Source organism: Eutrigla gurnardus, assembly GCF_963514095.1.
Source record: "Eutrigla gurnardus genome assembly, chromosome: 21".
Classification (NCBI taxonomy): domain Eukaryota; kingdom Metazoa; phylum Chordata; class Actinopteri; order Perciformes; family Triglidae; genus Eutrigla; species Eutrigla gurnardus.
Window position 1 is genome coordinate 12,071,435 of NC_139932.1, and position 18,769 is coordinate 12,090,203.

At 45.4% G+C, this 18,769-nt stretch overlaps 2 protein-coding genes across 3 annotated transcripts in view; one reads left to right on the forward strand and one right to left on the reverse strand.

Moving 5' to 3' along the window:
• The window catches only part of wnt5b (wingless-type MMTV integration site family, member 5b), a 64,054-nt gene that overhangs the window by 35,593 nt on the left and 9,692 nt on the right, over positions 1-18,769 (forward strand). For both annotated transcript variants that reach the window (XM_084039339.1, XM_084039340.1), the window contains one exon: positions 17,704-17,864. In XM_084039339.1, coding sequence (XP_083895465.1) covers positions 17,704-17,864 — 161 coding nt within the window. The remainder of the gene's footprint in view (positions 1-17,703; positions 17,865-18,769) is intronic.
• On the reverse strand, positions 1,264-5,116 carry fbxl14b (F-box and leucine-rich repeat protein 14b). Its single transcript, XM_084038409.1, has one exon. It carries the CDS (start codon positions 4,402-4,404, stop codon positions 3,202-3,204), a length of 1,203 nt encoding a protein of 400 aa, XP_083894535.1. The 5' UTR covers positions 4,405-5,116; the 3' UTR covers positions 1,264-3,201.

The following is an 18,769-nucleotide window of genomic DNA, read 5'->3' on the forward strand; positions in this document are numbered from 1 at the left end:
CTCTCTCTCTCTCTCTCTCTCATTCTCTCTCTCTCTCTCTCTCTCTGTGTGTCCCTGTGGTCAACAACCCCTCCGCTGGCCTTTATCCCCCAAATCCCCATGGACAGAGAGTCAGGGGAGGCAGAATGCTTAAATGCTTTGAATGATTGTGTGGAATGCTAAAAAGTGTGTGTGTGGTTGTAAAGGGCAGTTTGTGTGTGTGCGTGTGTGTGTGTGTGTGTGGGGGGGGGGGGGGGGGGGGTGGACAAGGAGCAGTGGGTGGGGTGGGGGCTCTCCTGCCTGGTCTAGGATCTGGTATGCGTGACTGAACAAGAGGAGGAGAAAGAGGGGAAAAGAAGAAAAAAAATCCCCCACCAGAACCTGCCTTCCTAACTTCTAAAGACAAACAATGGCCACTGACTGGTCTGGCAACCCTCTGTGTGTGTGTGTGTGTGTGTGTGTGTGTGTGTGTGTGTGTGTGTGTGTGTGTGTGTGTGTGTGTGTGTGTGTGTGTGTGTGTGTGTGTGTGGTGTCACTTCACACACAGGACACGTCCTGATGGAAAGCAGAAAAGGGAGGGGGGGGGGGTCTGCTCTAACCAACTTTAGATCTCATTACTCTGCACATGCAGCCACACAGATGCAGCTCTGCCACATGTGAAATAAAACACTGCAAAAATAACCAAAACTAATACCCAAAACCTTCCATTCAAGCCATGAAATCCACCGGAGAGGACCCGCAACCTACTTTACGCTTTCAACCCCCCCGCGCCTCAAACGTGAAAACTCTGAACTACTACCAGTTGAGCCGAAACACGTTGCGCGCTGCATTTGAGGATAAAAAACAGACGTCGATGATTAAAAAAGTCAGCAGGGTAGAACAGCTTCCTATAATAAACGCCCTGGTGATAATTAATTACACAAGCACTGCAGCCAAATCAAGACGGCAAGCATCCATTTTGAATCTCCTCGTAAATAATAAAAACAACAACAGATTATTTCCCTTTTTCCAGTCCTTTTTTGAGAAAGCTTAGGCTTGACTGATACGGGACAATACTCAAGACATGTGTGGGTGGTTCTTAGGAGCGATGCATTACAATGAAGAGCCCTTAATGCACTAAATGCACCTGATTATGCACAAAATCATTGTAGGACAAGACCACAGCAGTACTTACTGTCTTGTGGGAACGAACGATGCCAAATTACCATGCGGAAACAAACATTCTTAATGACAAAAAAAACACAAGACAGCATGACAACAATGGAACGCTACACCTACACAAAAGTAGTCCACACCGCTCTGTTTCGTTCATTATATAAATATCTTTAATTGTTTTAACCGTAAGAATATAAAACAATTTAATTTTGGGATTCTGCATTTTTTTTCTCCTTTACAAACACATAATATACAGTACATCTTTTTTATTTTTCAAACACACAGCTTTTTCAGCAGGACGCACATCCGTATATTAATTTTTTTCTAGCAGGTCATTGCATTACATTAAAACGCGCACACACAGGCCTGTGTGTGTGCATGTGTGTGTTAATGTGTGTGTGTGAGAAAAAAAAAAGAGAGAGAGAGATGGGGAGAGGAAAAAAAAGAGACGCAGTCCGCTTGTAACCCGACACGGAGAGAAAGAAAAATAATCGATCGCTCCATATTCTAAGCGTGTCTCAAAATGGATTCAGAGTATTTTTTATTCAGGGAGAGATAGCGATAAAGAGGAAGGGGGAGAAGAAGAAGAAAAAAAAAGAGATATCCCTACCCTCCACTCTCTCTCCCCGGTGAGAGCAACATGAATATGAATGCGACCTGCGTTGGCATTAACGTGGGAAAATAAAGCCATTAGACAAACCCTGATTTGTTTCGATCAATAAAGGGTATAAGATATAGAAATCACTTCAATTTGAAGTACGGCGATCTAAACGACATCCACTGACATTTATTTCCACCAGCATCCCTTAGAAAAAACACCAAATGGTCCTATAACGCACTGAACATGGATGCATATCGTGTTTATTAACAGCCCGATCACATTTTATCGAGCATTGGTAGCACTATAATATTCCAGTATCTCTATTGCACTGTTATAGGACGACTGTAGGTGTCTCTTCTAAGGGGAAACTGATCATCTTGTCTCCTTTTTATATTGGCCAAAGCTTGAACACAACACGTCTCTGAAGGGAAGTTGGACTTTATCCCTTAAAAAAATGAGGAAACAAACAAATAAAAAAAGCTCTTGCACACAAGCGGGTTATGTTTTGTTTTTTGCATAAAGCGTCGTCGTTAAAATCTGAATAGATTTTACAGCTTGCTGTCCCTCTCTCTCTCTCTCTCGCTCTGGGAAATTGTTGCTGTTTATGGGGGTAAATTAACAAAAGGTAGTTAGATTGTGTCCTGGTCTCCTTTCTCCAGCTATGCTCATGGAGGGAGGGATGGGGGGAGGGGGCAGACACAGTCCCTTTAGGCACATTTTCTCCCAGTCTCTCATTCTCACTTTCCTTCTGTTTTATTTAACAGTATACACCCTTTCGAAAAACAACCACATACGAGGTAGCCAAATGTTTTAGGCGTGATGGCTGTAGCGGAGATTAGTCTTAAAATGTCTCAAATGCAGACTCGCTGTAAAAAAAAAAAAAAAAACTAAAAGAAAAGTTTCCAAAACACACTGTTTTTAAATGAAAAAAAAGATAGATGTAACTTTGGATGGATGCAAGTTTCACTTTCAGAATTTTCTGGAACCAAGTGTCAGTAAATGACGCATATTATTTAAATTACAATTTTTTTTTAAATAGGTGAAACAAGCTGATTTGCATTGTAAAATGATTCCAGTCCGATGTCACAATTTCTGAGATGTTAAAACTCAATACGAGATCAAAACACAATTGTTAACAGGGATTTTTCATGGGCTCGTATAAAAAGTAAGTTTTAATTGCTTCCTACCAGGCAGAATATTTAGTCATTATAAAACACTAATTGAAATCCTGCAAGGCCAACAGAGAGAGAAATAAAAACATTTGAAAATAAAATTTCTGGTCACATGGGAGAAGCACACCTTACACAACCACACGGAAGGGAAAACGGAGGTTTTCTCTCTATTTTTAAATAAGAAAAGAAATTTACCCGCCCATCTTTTCCCCCTCCTCCTGCTCCGCATGTCCCCTCTGTCCCCATCCGACAACAAAAAGAACAGGAAAAAAAACCCCAACAAAACATTCCCAATCACCTCACTTTCTCACTCTCTGTCATCTGCCACAGTCCCAGGTTCAACACTTTAAGGCAGGGGAGCTGTGTGATCCTCTCCAGTCCCCTCTTGGTGATCTTGGTACATCCATACAGGTCGATGCCTGCCAGCTGGGTCAAGTGGTCAGCTATGAGCTCCAGCCCTTTGTCCGTGATGCGCACACACTGTCCAATGTTCAGGGTCCTCAGCTCGTGCATCTGCCTCACCATCCTGTTTATCCCGTCGTCGGAGATGTGACACGAGCACAGGGACAGGGACTTGAGCTGGTACAGCCCCTGGGCAATGTACGCCAGGGTCTGGTCCCCTATCTTGTCGCAGAAGGAGACGTCGAGCCCGGAGAGCCTCAGGGTGCCCATGGCGAGGTGCATGGTCCCCGTGTCGCTGATGTTGTCACAGGAGCGTAGGTTGAGGCTCCACAGTGAGGCCATGTGGGAGAGGTGGATCATCCCTGCGTCGGAGATGCCCCCGCAGAAGCTCAGGTTCAGTACGCGGAGCTTGGTGAGCCCCTTGGAAATGTGTTTGAGTGACAGGTCCGTCAGCTTCTGACAGTCCTGGAGGGTCAGGTACTCCAGGTTCAAACATCCCTCCGCCGCGCTGCGGGTCATGCCCGCCAAGTGTCCGATCCCCACGTCCGAGACATGCCTGCAGGACCTCAGATTGAGGCTCTTGAGCCGGTGGAGGCCCCAGGCTATCAACAGGAGCCCCGTGTTGGTGATGTTGCTGCAGCCGCCGAGCTCCAGCACCTCCAGGTTCTTCAGATACTGAGCTATCCTGCCTAGACTGGAGTCCGTGATCTGCTTGCACAGACTCAGGTTCAAAACCCTCAGCGACGGGATCTCCTGCACAAACGCGTGACCCAGCCCGTTATCCGTGAGGTTGTAGCAGCCTGACAGATTGAGGGACTCGATGTTGGGCATCCCCTGGATCACGTAGCTCAAGCTGCGACGCAGGGACAGGATCTGGACCCTCCGGATGCCCCTGGCCTGGAGGCTGGGGAACAGGGAGGGATTGGCCCGGCGGAGGTGCAGCTTGGCTTCCACCCCCCTCCACACTGACTTGTGGTAGGATGCGTCCCTCCAAGCGATGCACACTTGGGCCACCCTGCCTTTGTCCCTCACGTCGAGATAGCTGAAAATCATGGCCAAAATTTCCGGGAAGAGGCACGAAATGTGCGTCTCCATTGTTTTTCAAACCCCAGGCATATAAGAATTAATACTCCACACCTCCAAGGCTGAAACAAGAACCCGCTCCCCCTCTCTTGCAATTATGCAAACTACCAACAGTCCCACTTATCCACAGAAGTAAAAAGAAAAAAAAGAAATAGGAGTTGTTTGTTTCTCTCTTTTTCTCACATTGAACTGTGCAAAATCGATCCAACTCTCTCCAACCCCACGTGATCCGGTCTCGTTGCGCAGTAGGATTCAAATACATTAAAAAAAAGGGGGAAGAAGCAAAAAAAAAAAGAAGAAAAAAAAGGCGTTTATTCCTGCCTCAACTCCTGTCTCCGCCAAAAAGAGGAGGCGAGGGGGGCGAAAGGAAGAAGGAGGAGGAGAGGAGGAAAAAAGCGTCAATCCTTCCCCCTCTCTCTCTCCCTCTCTCAGACGACGCTTCCTTGTATTATACCTACAAAAAGCCGTCCTCTCTCGGCCGAGCGGGGATCCAGACGGTCGTACATTTCAGAGTAAGAAAGTAAAAAAAAAACCGAAACCACAAGCGCTTCTCAACGCCGCCTATTTGAAGACATTTCCGCGAGCGAGAGGAAAAGCAGAAAAAGATAGAGCTGGGTTGGCTTTGTAGGCAGAGTGAGAGAGAGAGAGAGGGGCGTCCTGGGCTCAAAGCCTTTGTCTGCTCTTTTCAAACCGACTTGGCAGGGACCCCGGCACTCTGGCTGTACGGGAGGGGTGGAAACGACACCGAGTGTTCACCTTACGTGATAAAATATAGTCAATTACAAACAACGCAGCTACTGGCGTCGCATTTATGTGATCATACGCGCAAGGATGTGTGTTAATACGTAATAAGCGACGCGCTGCGGTATTAATTCGTAATTGTATCGAAGCGCTGCTCTCCCCTCCGTGTCAGGCAGTTGGTTTGTCCCGCCTCAGCTGGAACGGTGCGAACAGTTTCCCTTGGAAACCAACTTCTTACAATTCAGTTCACTTTGGGCTTTAACCCTTTGAGCGGACCACACAGGAAACGCAGGAAAGCCAACCGGAGAAGCCCCTCTTCACTCCTCTTTACTTGGCATGAATATGTAGTATTTTTTTGTTTTGTTTTTAACTGCAATTTTCTTGTTATTGTTGTTGTGGAAATAGGAGGAGAGCGTCTCCAGAACAGAAAAAAAACAACTCTTGTAAACAACCCCTCTCCTCTTTCACTTACTTTATTGCAACCCCCCCCCCCCCCTTAAAAAAATAAGAAAAACATGGATTGAAGTACGGAATATCCCTCAAATATTGAAAATATTAACTGTTTGGCAGAAGACATGCAATAAAACAAAACACAGCTCATAAAATGTAACAATGTGCAACTAACACTTTATTGCCTTGCTACTGACTTTGTTTCCGTGTGTGTCTATATGTGTGTATATGTGTGATAAAGCACCACAATACTCACTTTGTTTTTCTAATTAAAAAGTAATGTGATCAAATACAGATCTTTTTTTTTTTTACTCTCTGCCAAGTGGTAACTGTCATCCCCTGCAGTGGGCCTCTCATCCTCAGATTATGTGTGTGTGTGTGTGTGTGTGTGTGTGTGTCTCACATGTGAGTCGCAATATCTATCTATCTATCTGTGTGTGTGTGTGTGTGTGTGTGTGTGTGTGTGTGTGTGTGTGTGTGTGTGTGTGTGTGTGTGTGTGAGAACATATGTCTGTGTATATATGGTATTTTGGGTGTAAACAGTGAATTTTTATATGCTTGCAATGCTCTCTCACTGTTTGTAGGCTCCTCTATCTCTCTCTCTCTCTCTCTCTCTGTGTGTGTGTGTGTGTGTGTGTGTGTGTGTGTGTGTGTGTGTGTGTGTGTGTGTGTGTGTGTGTGTGTGTGTGTGAGGGATAATATGACAGGGGAGCCGTTTGCTGAAGCCAGTGGAGTGTGGCAGAGTGGTTGAGAAAGAGTAAAGGAGAAAGAGAGAGGGAGAGGAAGAGCTGATGAGAAACATAGAGGCGGAGGGAGAGAGGGAGAGAGAGAGAGAGTGATGGAGGAGAGAGGCAACAGTGATCAGGTGAGGATAACAGAGAGGGAGAGGAGCTGCAGAAACAGGCCTTTTTACATAGAAAGAAGCAGCCGAGCACAACTGACAGCAATTCTTCTCTCATCCTCTCTGTTCTCTGAAAATATTTTTTTCAAGTCTCTTAAAGCAATAATCAGACATGTGCATTTCATTTTTTTATTTTTTGGTTTTCTGTCATCTTCCCTCCTGTTCGTAATGGCCATTAAAAGACCCCATCCTAACAAGTTACCATTTGAGGTTTTGTAACAACGTAGAGCCATTATGATGCATCAGCAGTCTAAGATAAACAAATCAAATTCCCCAAAGTTTTCAACCGTCTTTTCGCTCTGTTTCCTCATCATCTTCCACATCCGAACTTCTGTCTCCGTCTTTTGATCTTCTCCTTTATGTTTCCCTGCTTTTTTGCTTCTTTCTCTCCACGTGTCTCTTTTTCTCAACTCAAACTGATGGATGGGCTCGTTAGTCTCTCCCTCCCTCTCAAATACACATAATTGACATGAATAATGAGGTCACAATGTTGCCAAAGTCAAACACAATAGCTTGTACATTTCCACGAGAACACCAAATATTATTAATTATAATCAAAAGAAAACAAACATTCTTATTCATACTTGCAGGACACCAGTCTGATGTAATCAGACGTGGTGAATTGTGGAACCATTCTTGTCGTTATCATGGTTCAGGTCTTTATTTCTGTTCCAGTCTCACATTGCCCGATCTCCGTAGCGCTGTGTCAGCACTGGAGAACGCTCTGGCTGCACACATTATCATTCGGCTATAGGGGGAGAAACTGGCTTGCTTCTATTTCTTTAAACCAATCGCCGTTGTCTTGGTTGGCGCAAAGAGCAGGATGCAGCAATGGCAAATGGCAGAAGGGAAGGAGAATGGCGACTGAAGCTTGCCGCTTATGCCAGGCTTGCTGTCGCAGTCCTACATCCGGTGTACCATGCACCTGCAAGCACCTACGCTTTTGTTTCAGATCGAGGACAAAAACATTTTTATTACAACTAATTTAGCATCTGTGATATCTCATAAAATGTCAAATATGTAGTTTTTATAGAAGACATTTATTGGATGTCTCACAAGCTTTCATGAGTCTATAAAGGCCTATTTATCCACTCTTGACGTCGCATGATTTCTATTTCAGATCGTCATAAAAGCCACTCCCCACATGGGTCAAATCAGGGAATGCTATAGTTGTAAAGTCTTTGCAAGCACTGATTTGAATATTTTTCAAACTTATCATAGCAGCTGGATTCCGATAATCGACCACCTCGGTGCCTCTCTGCTTTTAATCTTATAGCCTGTAAATTCATCAAGGGCAACAAACCAAGCAGTTACCGCCACTGTCCCCCGTGGCCGCCAACACTTACGTCCTTGGTACTCAGGCGCACACCGTGTCATGCATTTTCAAAATAGAGATCCCGACATGAATACCAAGCTTCGTAATGATCGTGTAAACACTTTGAGTTATAAACGGAGTGGGAGATTAACGCCGGCTCCCGGCTAAATGTGGCTAATGTTGGAGACTACGGCGAGTCAGTCAGCTGGCTGGACGAACGCTTCTGGGATTAAACAGGGACACAGACACAAAAACAACATAATGTGAATCGTCCCATCCAGAATATAGCGCTGAACCAAACTGTGTGTTTGTCGGGTTAAAAAAACGTCATAAATACCCAGCCAATGTGGCTTTAAATGTGCCAGCCAGACAGCCTTGTGTAGGAGGCTATCAGTAAACTTTTTCATGTCTGTCAGCTGATTCTGTCGTTTGCTCTTTTCTATTTTCTCCGCAAGACGATCACAGAGTAGAAAAGTAGAAGAAAGGGAACGAAAGCAATAGAAACGAGATGGAGGATGTAGAAACAGAGAGAGGTGGATCTATATGCCAGAGGCTTTTCTCTTCAGCAGCAGTAGCAGAGTCTCTCTCTGCATGACCTGCCTGTGTGTGTGTGTGTGTGTGTGTGTGTGTGTGTGTGTGTGTGTGTGTGTGTGTGTGTGTTTTTTGTGTGTGTACGCTTGCTCAGCATGCGTTTTTTTCTGTTTTTCTGTCTCCCTCTGTCTGCCTCATAACACAGCTGTGTATTTGTGTGTCTACCTGTGTGTGTGTGTGTGTGTGTGTGTGTGTGTGTGTGTGTGTGTGTGTGTCATACCTCTCCTAGAAAACCCGCTGGGCCCTCGCTAGCTCTCACACTGAGCGAGAAGGAAGAGAAAGAGGGCTAGATGGATGGCTGAGGGAAGGGAGAGGAAAAGGCCGGAGTAAAATAAGAAATGGGTCAGAGAAAAGGGAGGAAGAGTAATTTTTAGAGAATGTATCAGAAGTGATGGAGAGAAAGAAACAGGTGTGTGTGTGTGTGTGTGTGTGTGTGTGTGTCATCTCCCTAAAGAACCCGTCCCGAGAGTCTCCCTCGTCATGTGACCCGTCATGTGCGAGTCTCCTCGTGTGCGCACGTGTTAGTGCGACTTGATGTGTACGTACTTGATCATTCAGGGGAGGGCTCCGACTGCGTAATTGCTCGCCTCGACGACGGCTTCATCTGCACCCGCAGCGATTGCTGGTTGCCAAGGTTACGTGGGCGTGTGTCAACACGTCGCCCTGAAAGCCGACACCTTCCTGAATGGATATTACCATGACTCTGTAGATTCTCTCTCTCTCCCCCCCTCTCTGTCTCCCTCTCTCCGCGTACACACACACACACACACACACACACACACACACAACATATGGAAGAGAGAGCAGACAGTAACAATACCCTGTGCTGCATTAAGCTTTTGTTTGTGTGTGTGTGTGCTTGTGTTTATGTTTGTGCGCACATGTCTGCTCACTGCACGCTGCGTTGAATCTTTTATGTACCTTCAGGTGTTTCCTTGCTTCACCGGGGCTTCACCTGTACAGCACTGAAACATGGCCCTTGTGTGTATATATGTGTGTGTGTGTGTGTGTGTGTGTGTGTGTGTGTGTGTGTGTGTGTGTGTGTGTGTGTGTGTGTGTGTGTGTGTGTGTGTGTGTGTGTGTGTGTGTGCGTGGGTGTTTGTATCTGCCTTCAAAGCTCCTCTGCTGTCTGCGCTCTCTCCCCCTGCTTTCTTTATTGTTTTGCAACCATTTCCCGCCTCCCAACCTCTGTCTTTGGATCCGGCGTAGCCTCCTTCAGAACCAGATCGTACGATACGAATCGACGTTGTTGACACCGTTCTGACGGAGCACGCCGGCCTGCTTGGCCCAGAATCTAAACAGTGAAATTTTGCCTGAAATTGCGCTCCAGTGTAATTGGCATCAGTTGGTTTTTCGCCCGTCGAGGCTGAGCTTTTGCCCCGGGTTTGGCCGCGACATGGGAATTCCTGCCGCTGACAAATTGCGAACAGTTTTGACATAGCTGACCTTTTGCTGGGAAGAGAGAGCTGCGGGGTCCAAACTCGAAGCATCTCTTGTATTATCTCTATTGCACCATCACATTTTAAGGCTCTGCTGAAGTTTAAACTGCCAGACACTTGAGAGACGAGAGCACAAATATAGATTTTACAAATGCGCCTCTTGGAGGAAAAAGTTAACTTATTGTCTGGCTCGTGACTCAGCCAACTGACTGAGCTACTGCTTTACCTGTAATAGCCGTGCGAGTCGTCAGTGCGTCACCTAGCAACCGGAGACATATTCCTATTATTGGGCCACTGACACGTGTTGACAAAGTCTCCGTTTGTCACCCCCACTATTTCTGAAATTTTCACCAAAAGAAAGAGAGAGAAGAGGTAGGTGAGAGGCACAAGACGGAGAGATAAGTGGCTGGGAAGAAGAACAGAAGAGAAGGAGAGCAGCCTCCTCCTCCTCCTCATCACTCTCTCTCTTTCATCCCTCCTGATCTATATCTCCACCTCCATTTTTCCTTCGTTTCTTTTTTCCGTTCACTTTCTCTCTCCTTTCTGTGACAGCTCTTCTGCTTCCGTCTTGCTACAGCGCCTCACAGGCTCTGTGTGTGTGTGTGTGTGTGTGTGTTATGCATTGCCGCCCTGCTCCAGTTTCTGCACCACACCAGGTGTGTGTGTGTGTGTGTGTGTGTGTGTGTGTGTGTGTGTGTGTCCTCAACAATGCTTTGCTTTTCTGCCAGCTCTGCAGTCTGACATGGGAGATTTTTCAGCCTTGTGCTCGCTCTCTCCCTCAGTAGTCAGCATTTTGGCGTTTTCTCAATGCGCTCTGTCATCTGTTGGCATGAATAGGCCGCATATTGAGTGTGTGTGTGTGTGTGTGTCTATCTGGCTGGTTTTTTTACTCTGTCTGTGTTTGTGCGGGGAACCATGAAGGTGGAAAACAGCTTTTTTCCCCTCCAATCTCAGAAATGGCACTCGGCAGGTTTTTGATATGGACGTATGCGTAGCCCAACACGCCCAGAGTTGTAGGCAAGATCCCCTAAATGGAGTTCAAGGCGAGACCAAACACAATGAAGTTAGACGGAGGGAACGATTGATGAACGATCGATTGACAAAGCTAAACCCAAAGGGTTTAAACCTGCATCCGTTCAATAGGTTTTCACTGTGTTATTCAGCTGCCACCCGGGACAATGAGTTTGAGTTAAATGTGGGATAGGTGAGGATATTCAACAAGAGTCTCTTCTGATTTATTGGAAATGCTGTCATTTTAAATTTGGAGACAACTTTAAATCAGGCAATTTTCTTTCAAATCCCTGTGAGAACATGTTCATTTACTAACCATCCTCACAGGAAAAAGTAGACACAGGTGAAATTGTGCAAGACCAAGATGTGTGAGTCAAAATACCTCTTAGACTGAGACATCGCTCAGGGGAAAAAAATAACGCAATATCACCAGCAACCCCGACTGAAATACATAAACTGCAGCAAGTGAGCGAACCATTGAGACACTGACTCATCAGTGAGTGAATGTGCTGTCGAACACGTTGCTCCCCAGCTCACATTAGACAATATATAAACATTCAAAGACATTCAAGTCCAAATTTAGGTCCTTTGCTTTTTATTGATGTGGTATTTTGTCAGTAATGTAATCCTTTAAATTTCAGGTATTTGTCTGTTTTAACAAAAACAACAGTGATGAGACGGATAGAGGGGGGGTAAGAGATGCAGAAGAACTCTGTGAACCCTGTAAATAAATTAACCTCAAGGAGATACACTGTCTGTGTCTGAATTAAACATGACAACAGTGTGCTTATGACTTAGACGGACAAAGAAGGGGGGAGATTTGGGAAGATGGGGGAGACTGGTAAAGAAGTAACACAGATGCACACTGCACAGACAGGCAGAAGGATCTCTGTAAATGTGTTATACATGTTTGAGCGTTAGCCTCTCCAGGGATGGGATCAGGAAACCAGCGTAGTTTGACCAGCGGAGCTCCGGGACACCAGGGGGAACTGGGGGGATCTGGCCCAGCCTCAGTGGCTTCTCCCTGGGTTTCCTGATCTCTGCCTCCCCCACGGTTCCAGTCCAGTGCCAAACGAGGGCAGCCAGAGCTCCCTCAGTTTAGACCCCTACTATATTCTTCAACCAGACACCTAAGCACTTTTATTGGAAACTTCTTAAAGAAGAAACAACACAATCGCCCTCTGATAGGCTACTTTTACTAGTAGCTTATCATGGTTTGTGTTAGATGTTGACAGACTGCTACAGATAAACACTGTGGTTTTTCACAAAAGTTAAACCGGGGGTAAAGATACAGAATGTTAAGGAGAAATACCGTTTTCCCCTTGTGTCCTTTAAGTTTGTCACATTAGTTGAAAAATAGCGTATAGCAAAATAAACCCCCAAAACTGTCATTTCGAATTGCATAATAAAAATGACCTAAACCTGGCATGTCGTCTGCATACACAGCAACAATATACTTGGATTGACATCATAGATTTGATACCTGAAACAGGTAGCAAGACACTGATTTACCATGCAGAGAACAGGTTTACAAGCACATATGGACATATAACAAGCTACGATATGAATGCATGAATACAGAGCCACAGTACAAGTGGGTGTACATACAATAAACAAGGAGGGTTAAAGGGAGAGTCATCATCACAGCTTTTTATAGGTGTCTGGGTGCACTGTTGGAGAGGGAGAAAGGTGATGGGGACGGATACGAACATAAATGGCCGACGAATCTGACTTTCAGACGGAAAAGCACGGGAGGAACGGAGGAGAGAGCCCGGTAGTGGAGCGACAGAACAAAGCAGAGAGACAGATGGTGATGCAGAGCGGAGAGAAGTGTGAGAGAAGGAGGGAGAAAGAGACATGGAAAGTGTAGAGGAGATATATTTAGCGGGAGGGAGGGAGAGAGAGAGAGAGAGTTTTAGCCTCCCAGCTAGAGGCATGACTCATCTTCTGCCAGCTGACAGAAGGATGGATGGAGGGAAGAAGGGAGGAGATGGACAGAGGGGGGAGGGTGGGGGGGAGATGGAGTGGGTGAAAGAGGAGAGAGAGGGAGAGCAAGCGTGACAAAGAGAGAGAGAGTGTGGGAGGAAAGAGGACGGGTTTCCATAGGACATCGTACATGCAAACACATATGTAAACGGAGCAAAAACAAAGAGACGAGCAGAAAGCCCAAGGCCTCTCCGAAAGCTCCTCTCTGCTGCTTCCAAGTCCCACTGCATTTCCCCCCGGGTGTGTGTGTGTGTGTGTGTGTGTGTGTGTGTGTGTGTGTGTGTGTGTGTGTGTGTGTGTGTGTGTGTGTCTGTGTGTGTTAGCAGTAAATTTCCCCGCAGCCAGCTGCATTTGGCAGTTTGTTGCTGCACATGTGTGTGTGCATGTATGTGTGTGTGTGATTTTGGAACAAGAACAGACATGATGAAATAGAGACAAAAGGAAGAAAGACATGAGAGACAGACTGAGAGGAATATCATATATAGTAAGCTGAGTTTTCAGCATCCCAGCATGGGTGCACTGCGGTCGCAATTTTGTAGTTTTGAGTTCTTTTGGTTCGCACAAATGTCTTCATCTGTACGTACAACGTTGGCATTCGTTCCTGCGTCGGTCTTAAAGAATACTCTCAAGAATAATACGTGAGAACGTGTTTTCGGGCGAGTTTGCAGTGCGGGAACGATTATGGATTAGACTGGTGGACTGGAGGTCTAAGCCCCTCTATCTCCAAACATCTGCCCCGCTCAAGTGTTCTCAAGCAGGACCATGAATCCCTGCAGGCTCCGGGGTCACTGTTCTGCAGCTGTGCCTGACCTTTGACCCCCCCTTTTTGCAGGCAGTTTAAGAAAAAAGACTTGTTTGTGTGTCAAATGCAAGAAAAGATATTCAGGTCACAGCTCATGGCAGTACATTTACTCAAGGACAAATTTGAGGTACTTGTACTTCAGTATTTCAAAGTATTTTCAGCAACATATCATGAGTTTAGATCATAAGAAACTATCAAACAGTATATGAAATAGTTAATAGTAGCTCCGCCTTCACCAGCTACAACAGTTAAATGTTAGCTACACGTTTTTCAATAATATAATGTTTAGTAGCATGACAGTCACAGGCCATTTTTTTTATGAAATATGAGCTCTTTTCACCAAAAGTAACATATTAATGCAGGAATTAATAATGCAGTATCTTTATATTGCAGTAACAGATCTGACTTATTCCACCACTGTGTTCTCCCGACTAAATGATGCCAGCTAGGACATTTCTGCCTAGAAGTTGCACAGGACTAAAACATTTGCCCTGATTTCTCTACGCTGGTTTTTTTTGTGTCTTTTTAACGAGAAGGTGAGCAATTTTAAAGCGGCAGTCATTTATAAAAATGGAAATTTTTAGCATTTTGGCAATAGCAGCTTGCAGGGGATCAACTCAGACCTCATCAGCAGACCGCAGCTGGTTCCCCTGCAGGAGAGCGCTGGCTGCTTCGTCTGGCACTGTAGGCAATAAATAGTGAGGCTGCTGTTAATCCGGAGAGGAGCTGCCGACTTTTTCAGGCATTGCTCCCTGTTGCATGGCTATTGCACATATCCTCTGGGGACAAGTCCTCTCTCGCTCCCTCTCCCCCTTCTCTCTCTGTGTATCCATTACTTGGACACTCCCTCTCTCTTTCACCTTCGCTGTTCACCCTCCCACATCTTTCTTTCTTTATCTCACTTGGTCCAAGTTTTGTCTCCCCCCCTTACTCAGTTTGCCCCCCTTTCCTTTGGCTGCTGAGTGCACTGTAGCTGAACTGCACCTCCCTGTGTTTCAACTGGCACATCACAAGCTGCCAGGGCAACCGGCAGCTGCAGCGCGGCTGCTCCAGGCCCGATATTTCTGAATCTCCGGCTCGTGTCCCAGAATAAGCCGTTGGCCTGTTTCTCCTCGGTTCCCAAATGACGAGACAATCAGGATGTTTTAATTAGCTGAGTTCTCAAGAGGAGAAACCTTTAATTTTTTTTTTTTTTTTTTTTTCAGTTGGGCTCTCAGATGTTTCACCCAAAATTGAAATCATCTGGGAATGTCAAAAACATCAACGGCACCAACAAAGAGAATCAGGTTTATTGCCAAATTCTTCAATTCATCCCAACAACAGTCATGTATAACAAAGACTGTGTGGTAGGACAACACTAGGGGGCGCAGTCGTGTCATTTACAGACTGCTGATTCATTGTCATAAGTCACTGTTGTATCCCAGCCTTCCATTATGCAGAATATTTCAGCTGCACATCGACCAGGGAGGACGGACACACCACTGTTCTTAGTGCTGAAATGACTGCATTTAATCACTATTCTTCTTAATAGTGTCGAGATTTCATCTGCTTTACGTGTTCCTCATTTTGGAAGATAAAAAAAAATTAAAAAGTAAGTAAAATGACTTGTTCTGTTGGCCCCTGTGAGGTGGAGCTAGTTTTACTACTTTGTTACTAATACTTCTATATGTACAGTAAGGTAGTTTAGTCAAGTGGTTCTGAGAGTCGGGCCCTCCACGGTTCTGCTACACAAATTGAGATTTATTTTGGGGACTTTTCTGTTTTTCCTCAAACATTTATCTAAATCAGACCATCTGAGAAACTTGGAGGGGGAATGTCTCATAGCTGTGAACAGCTATTACACATCTGAAACAAAGGTCTCATCTTTTTTTTTTCATAAGAGGCCACAACCCCAAGACGTTTATTTTATCCTTAGCAGTCGCATGTCATTATCATGTTTCAAATAAGTATTTATAAAATACCCTAATTATTAACAATAACTGTTGGATAAACTTACTCTGGAGTGAATATTCTCTTAAATATAGTGGTATAGGAGTACTGGGAGTTTATGTTGCGAGAGAATCAATGGCTGTTGTTAACCAGACGAGGGCGCTGTTGTCATAGTAACCTCCTCAGGATGCAATAGAGTGGCACACAACTCTTGATGGAAACGTCTGCGGAACAAGAGGAAAGCACTGGTTCAGTTCTGAGTGATCCGCAAGTTTTACTGTTGTTACATGTTATAATCATCTTTGTGTTTCCCAAAATGTTTCTGATTGTTTACATATCACTCAGATGTATATTGAAGGCAGCCAGTCACGCGTGCGTGTACGCGTGAACCCCCCACGGTGAAGCCCAATGTCTCACACTTTACAGGGATATTGATGGAAATATTTACAACATCAAGATCGATAATAAACCCACGTAGTGTCTGAAACTCTGCAGCGATAAACAGGTTGTTTAAAAAATTATTTATGTGGAGTTTCTTTTTTGTTATCCAGGATTAACTCAAATAAGGATGAATGAAAGCCAAGTAATTATTCATGCATTTTCAAACCTAACAACAAACTAAACACAGGTTTTTCAGGAGAGATGAGTCTTTTAAAGTCATTTCGTGGTTATTGGGGGATTTGTTGACTTTGTGCTTTCTCATAATAAGTCGAATAAAAGTCCACACAAATAACATTTCGTCTTTAGAGATTCATCTGCCTCTGAGGGCTATTTCTGGGAGGGGGGGCACAGACTATAATCTCCCCTGCGATCACCTTCGGACGCAGTCATTCGAGAAGCACCGAGTCAGATCAAAGAGCCGGTTCCTCTGCAGGTTCACCGCCCAGTTTGTCTTTGGCCGGGCTATGAATTGAGGAGAGCCCGCTTCAACACGCCTTTTCTTTACTCCACTGGCCTCTGATTGTGTGTGTGTGTGTGTGTGTGTGTGTGTGTGTGTGTGTGTGTGTGTGTGTGTGTGTGTGTGTGTGTGTGTGTGTATGTGTGTGCGTGTGTGCGTGCGTGTGTGTGTGTGTGTGTGTGTGTGTGTGTGTGTGTGTCTGCCTTTTATTGTCGCAGACCAAAGAGGGGATTAGACTATGTTGAAGCGCTCACCTTTTATTCAAACAAATTATTCACTTCAGCTAATAAAAGGAATTTGACGCACGTGAACTTTTTGGGGGGTCGATGGGTTTTTTTTGTTGTTGTGGCAAAAACTCCCATCGCTCGACGTTAAATCGTCCACTGGCCGTATTTGAATCACTTTAGTGACGCGTATGCATAAACATTATGCTTAACACATTTAAGTTTGAGTAAACTCGAGGAACTAACGTTTATTGATCACTGGTCAGATACAAGTGAGGAAAAGGCCTTGATTAGAAACATGTGTTATCTGTTTCACCCACCCCAAAAAATAATCCACGACCGATTTTACGCACTTTGTTCATATTCAAAAACCTTTACGCGCAACGTGACAGGTGCTTTCGGTCTTGGCTTTGCGTTCAATGTTGACCGTGTCAAATAGCCATTTGGTGTAACGCGCTGCATGCGCGCGCAATGTATGGCCAGAGAGGGAAGAGGGGGGGGTCTGAGGTGAAGTGGGGGGTGAGAATAGGAGGAGTGTAGAGAGACAGAGATGTGGAGTGGTCGCGAGGGGACAGAAGGGAAAGGAACAGTCGCTTTGCTGCTCAATTAGCGGTTTAATCTCCTTGTTAATCTGTCCTCAAGACAACAACGGGATCACACATTTACCATCGCGGCTTTGCTTTATTTAGCTCTTTTTAGAGACAACGGGAGAGGGAGAACTCTCCCCGCACTTTGCGTAAAACCCCACTGATACCAAACCATTTTACGCACGACTTTAAACTGGAGCCGCTGACCTTTTGGATTACAAACTGCCCTTTTTCCCCTCTTGGCTTTTTCATCTTATGCTTAATGGCAGTTTTGTTTTCATAGTTTTAAATTACGTGATACTGGAAGGGAAGGAGAAGACAAGTGGATTATTTTTTTTATTTTATTTTTCCATCGCCAGCACAACAAAGTTTGCGTAACAGCAGACGCTGCAGGACCGAGCAGGACGCCTCCTGATCTTCTGCCCATGTCTCTCCAGCAGAGCACTTTCCCCAGCAGCGGCTGTGTGGCGGCGACGCGGCGGACCATGGACAGGCCTGCCCGCAGGAAGCGAACCGGCGCCGTGCGGCATATGCTGCTGGCAGCCGCCTTCCTCGCATGCAGCTCCCAACTGCTGGTGGTGGACGCCAACTCATGGTGGTGAGTAACTGAAACGTCACTGGTGGTGCGTTGATTTAGTAAAAAAAAAAAAAAGTGCATGACCTCCACACTCACATGCGTTCCTGCCCCACGATAGAGCCGAAAAAGTCAGGATTGTTTGGCAGGATTAGAAGAGGTGGATTTCGGCACAGAACGATTCATGCACGAGCACATGCACGGGTACGCAACGTGGACATGACGTAGGCTATGGTCGATAGGCCGTCTCTCTCATTATCTCTCCGTTTTGAACATCTGGCCCCCGTGAGTGCACTGGACAGATTTTTTGTGTCTGAGCCTTAAAACGTGTGAAAAAGTGAACTTTCTCATCCCATGTTTTCATTCGTACGCTGCTGAGAAGATGACAAATGGAGAAATGTAAGACATCGCGTTGCCCCCTGTGTGTGTTTTGGGGGTGAAGTCCCAGTCCTGTGGCGGAGCCCCTAACAGTGAATGGAACAAATGTGAGGGCTCTGTCACAATATTTACCCTGGCCGAGCCCCAAATGGCACTGCATGGCGGCCTGCTGCTGTGCCTATAGGGCCGTCAATTAGCCACACTTGTTCTTGACTTACAGAACATGCAACAATGCCGTTCAGTCGGCTTCCGTGGTAACGCAGCGGAACCTTCCTGATGGTTAATGCAGAATCAGGATAGGTAGCTCACCGTTGTCTCATAGTCTCCAAATTATCACCTACATTAAAGGAGAAGTCATTCAAAATGTATGATGAGGGTAGAAGTGTTTGCGTAAAAAAAGAGACAGGAAAGGAAACGAAGGGGAGTGGTTGCAGGAGATGAACACCAGAAGAGTCTCTGTGAGCTTTATAGGCCAGTTGCACTAATAAACTTGTGTCTGAACTTTGTCCTCTACAGCGCAGAGAAGGGGGGATGCCGTCTCTCTGCCTCAT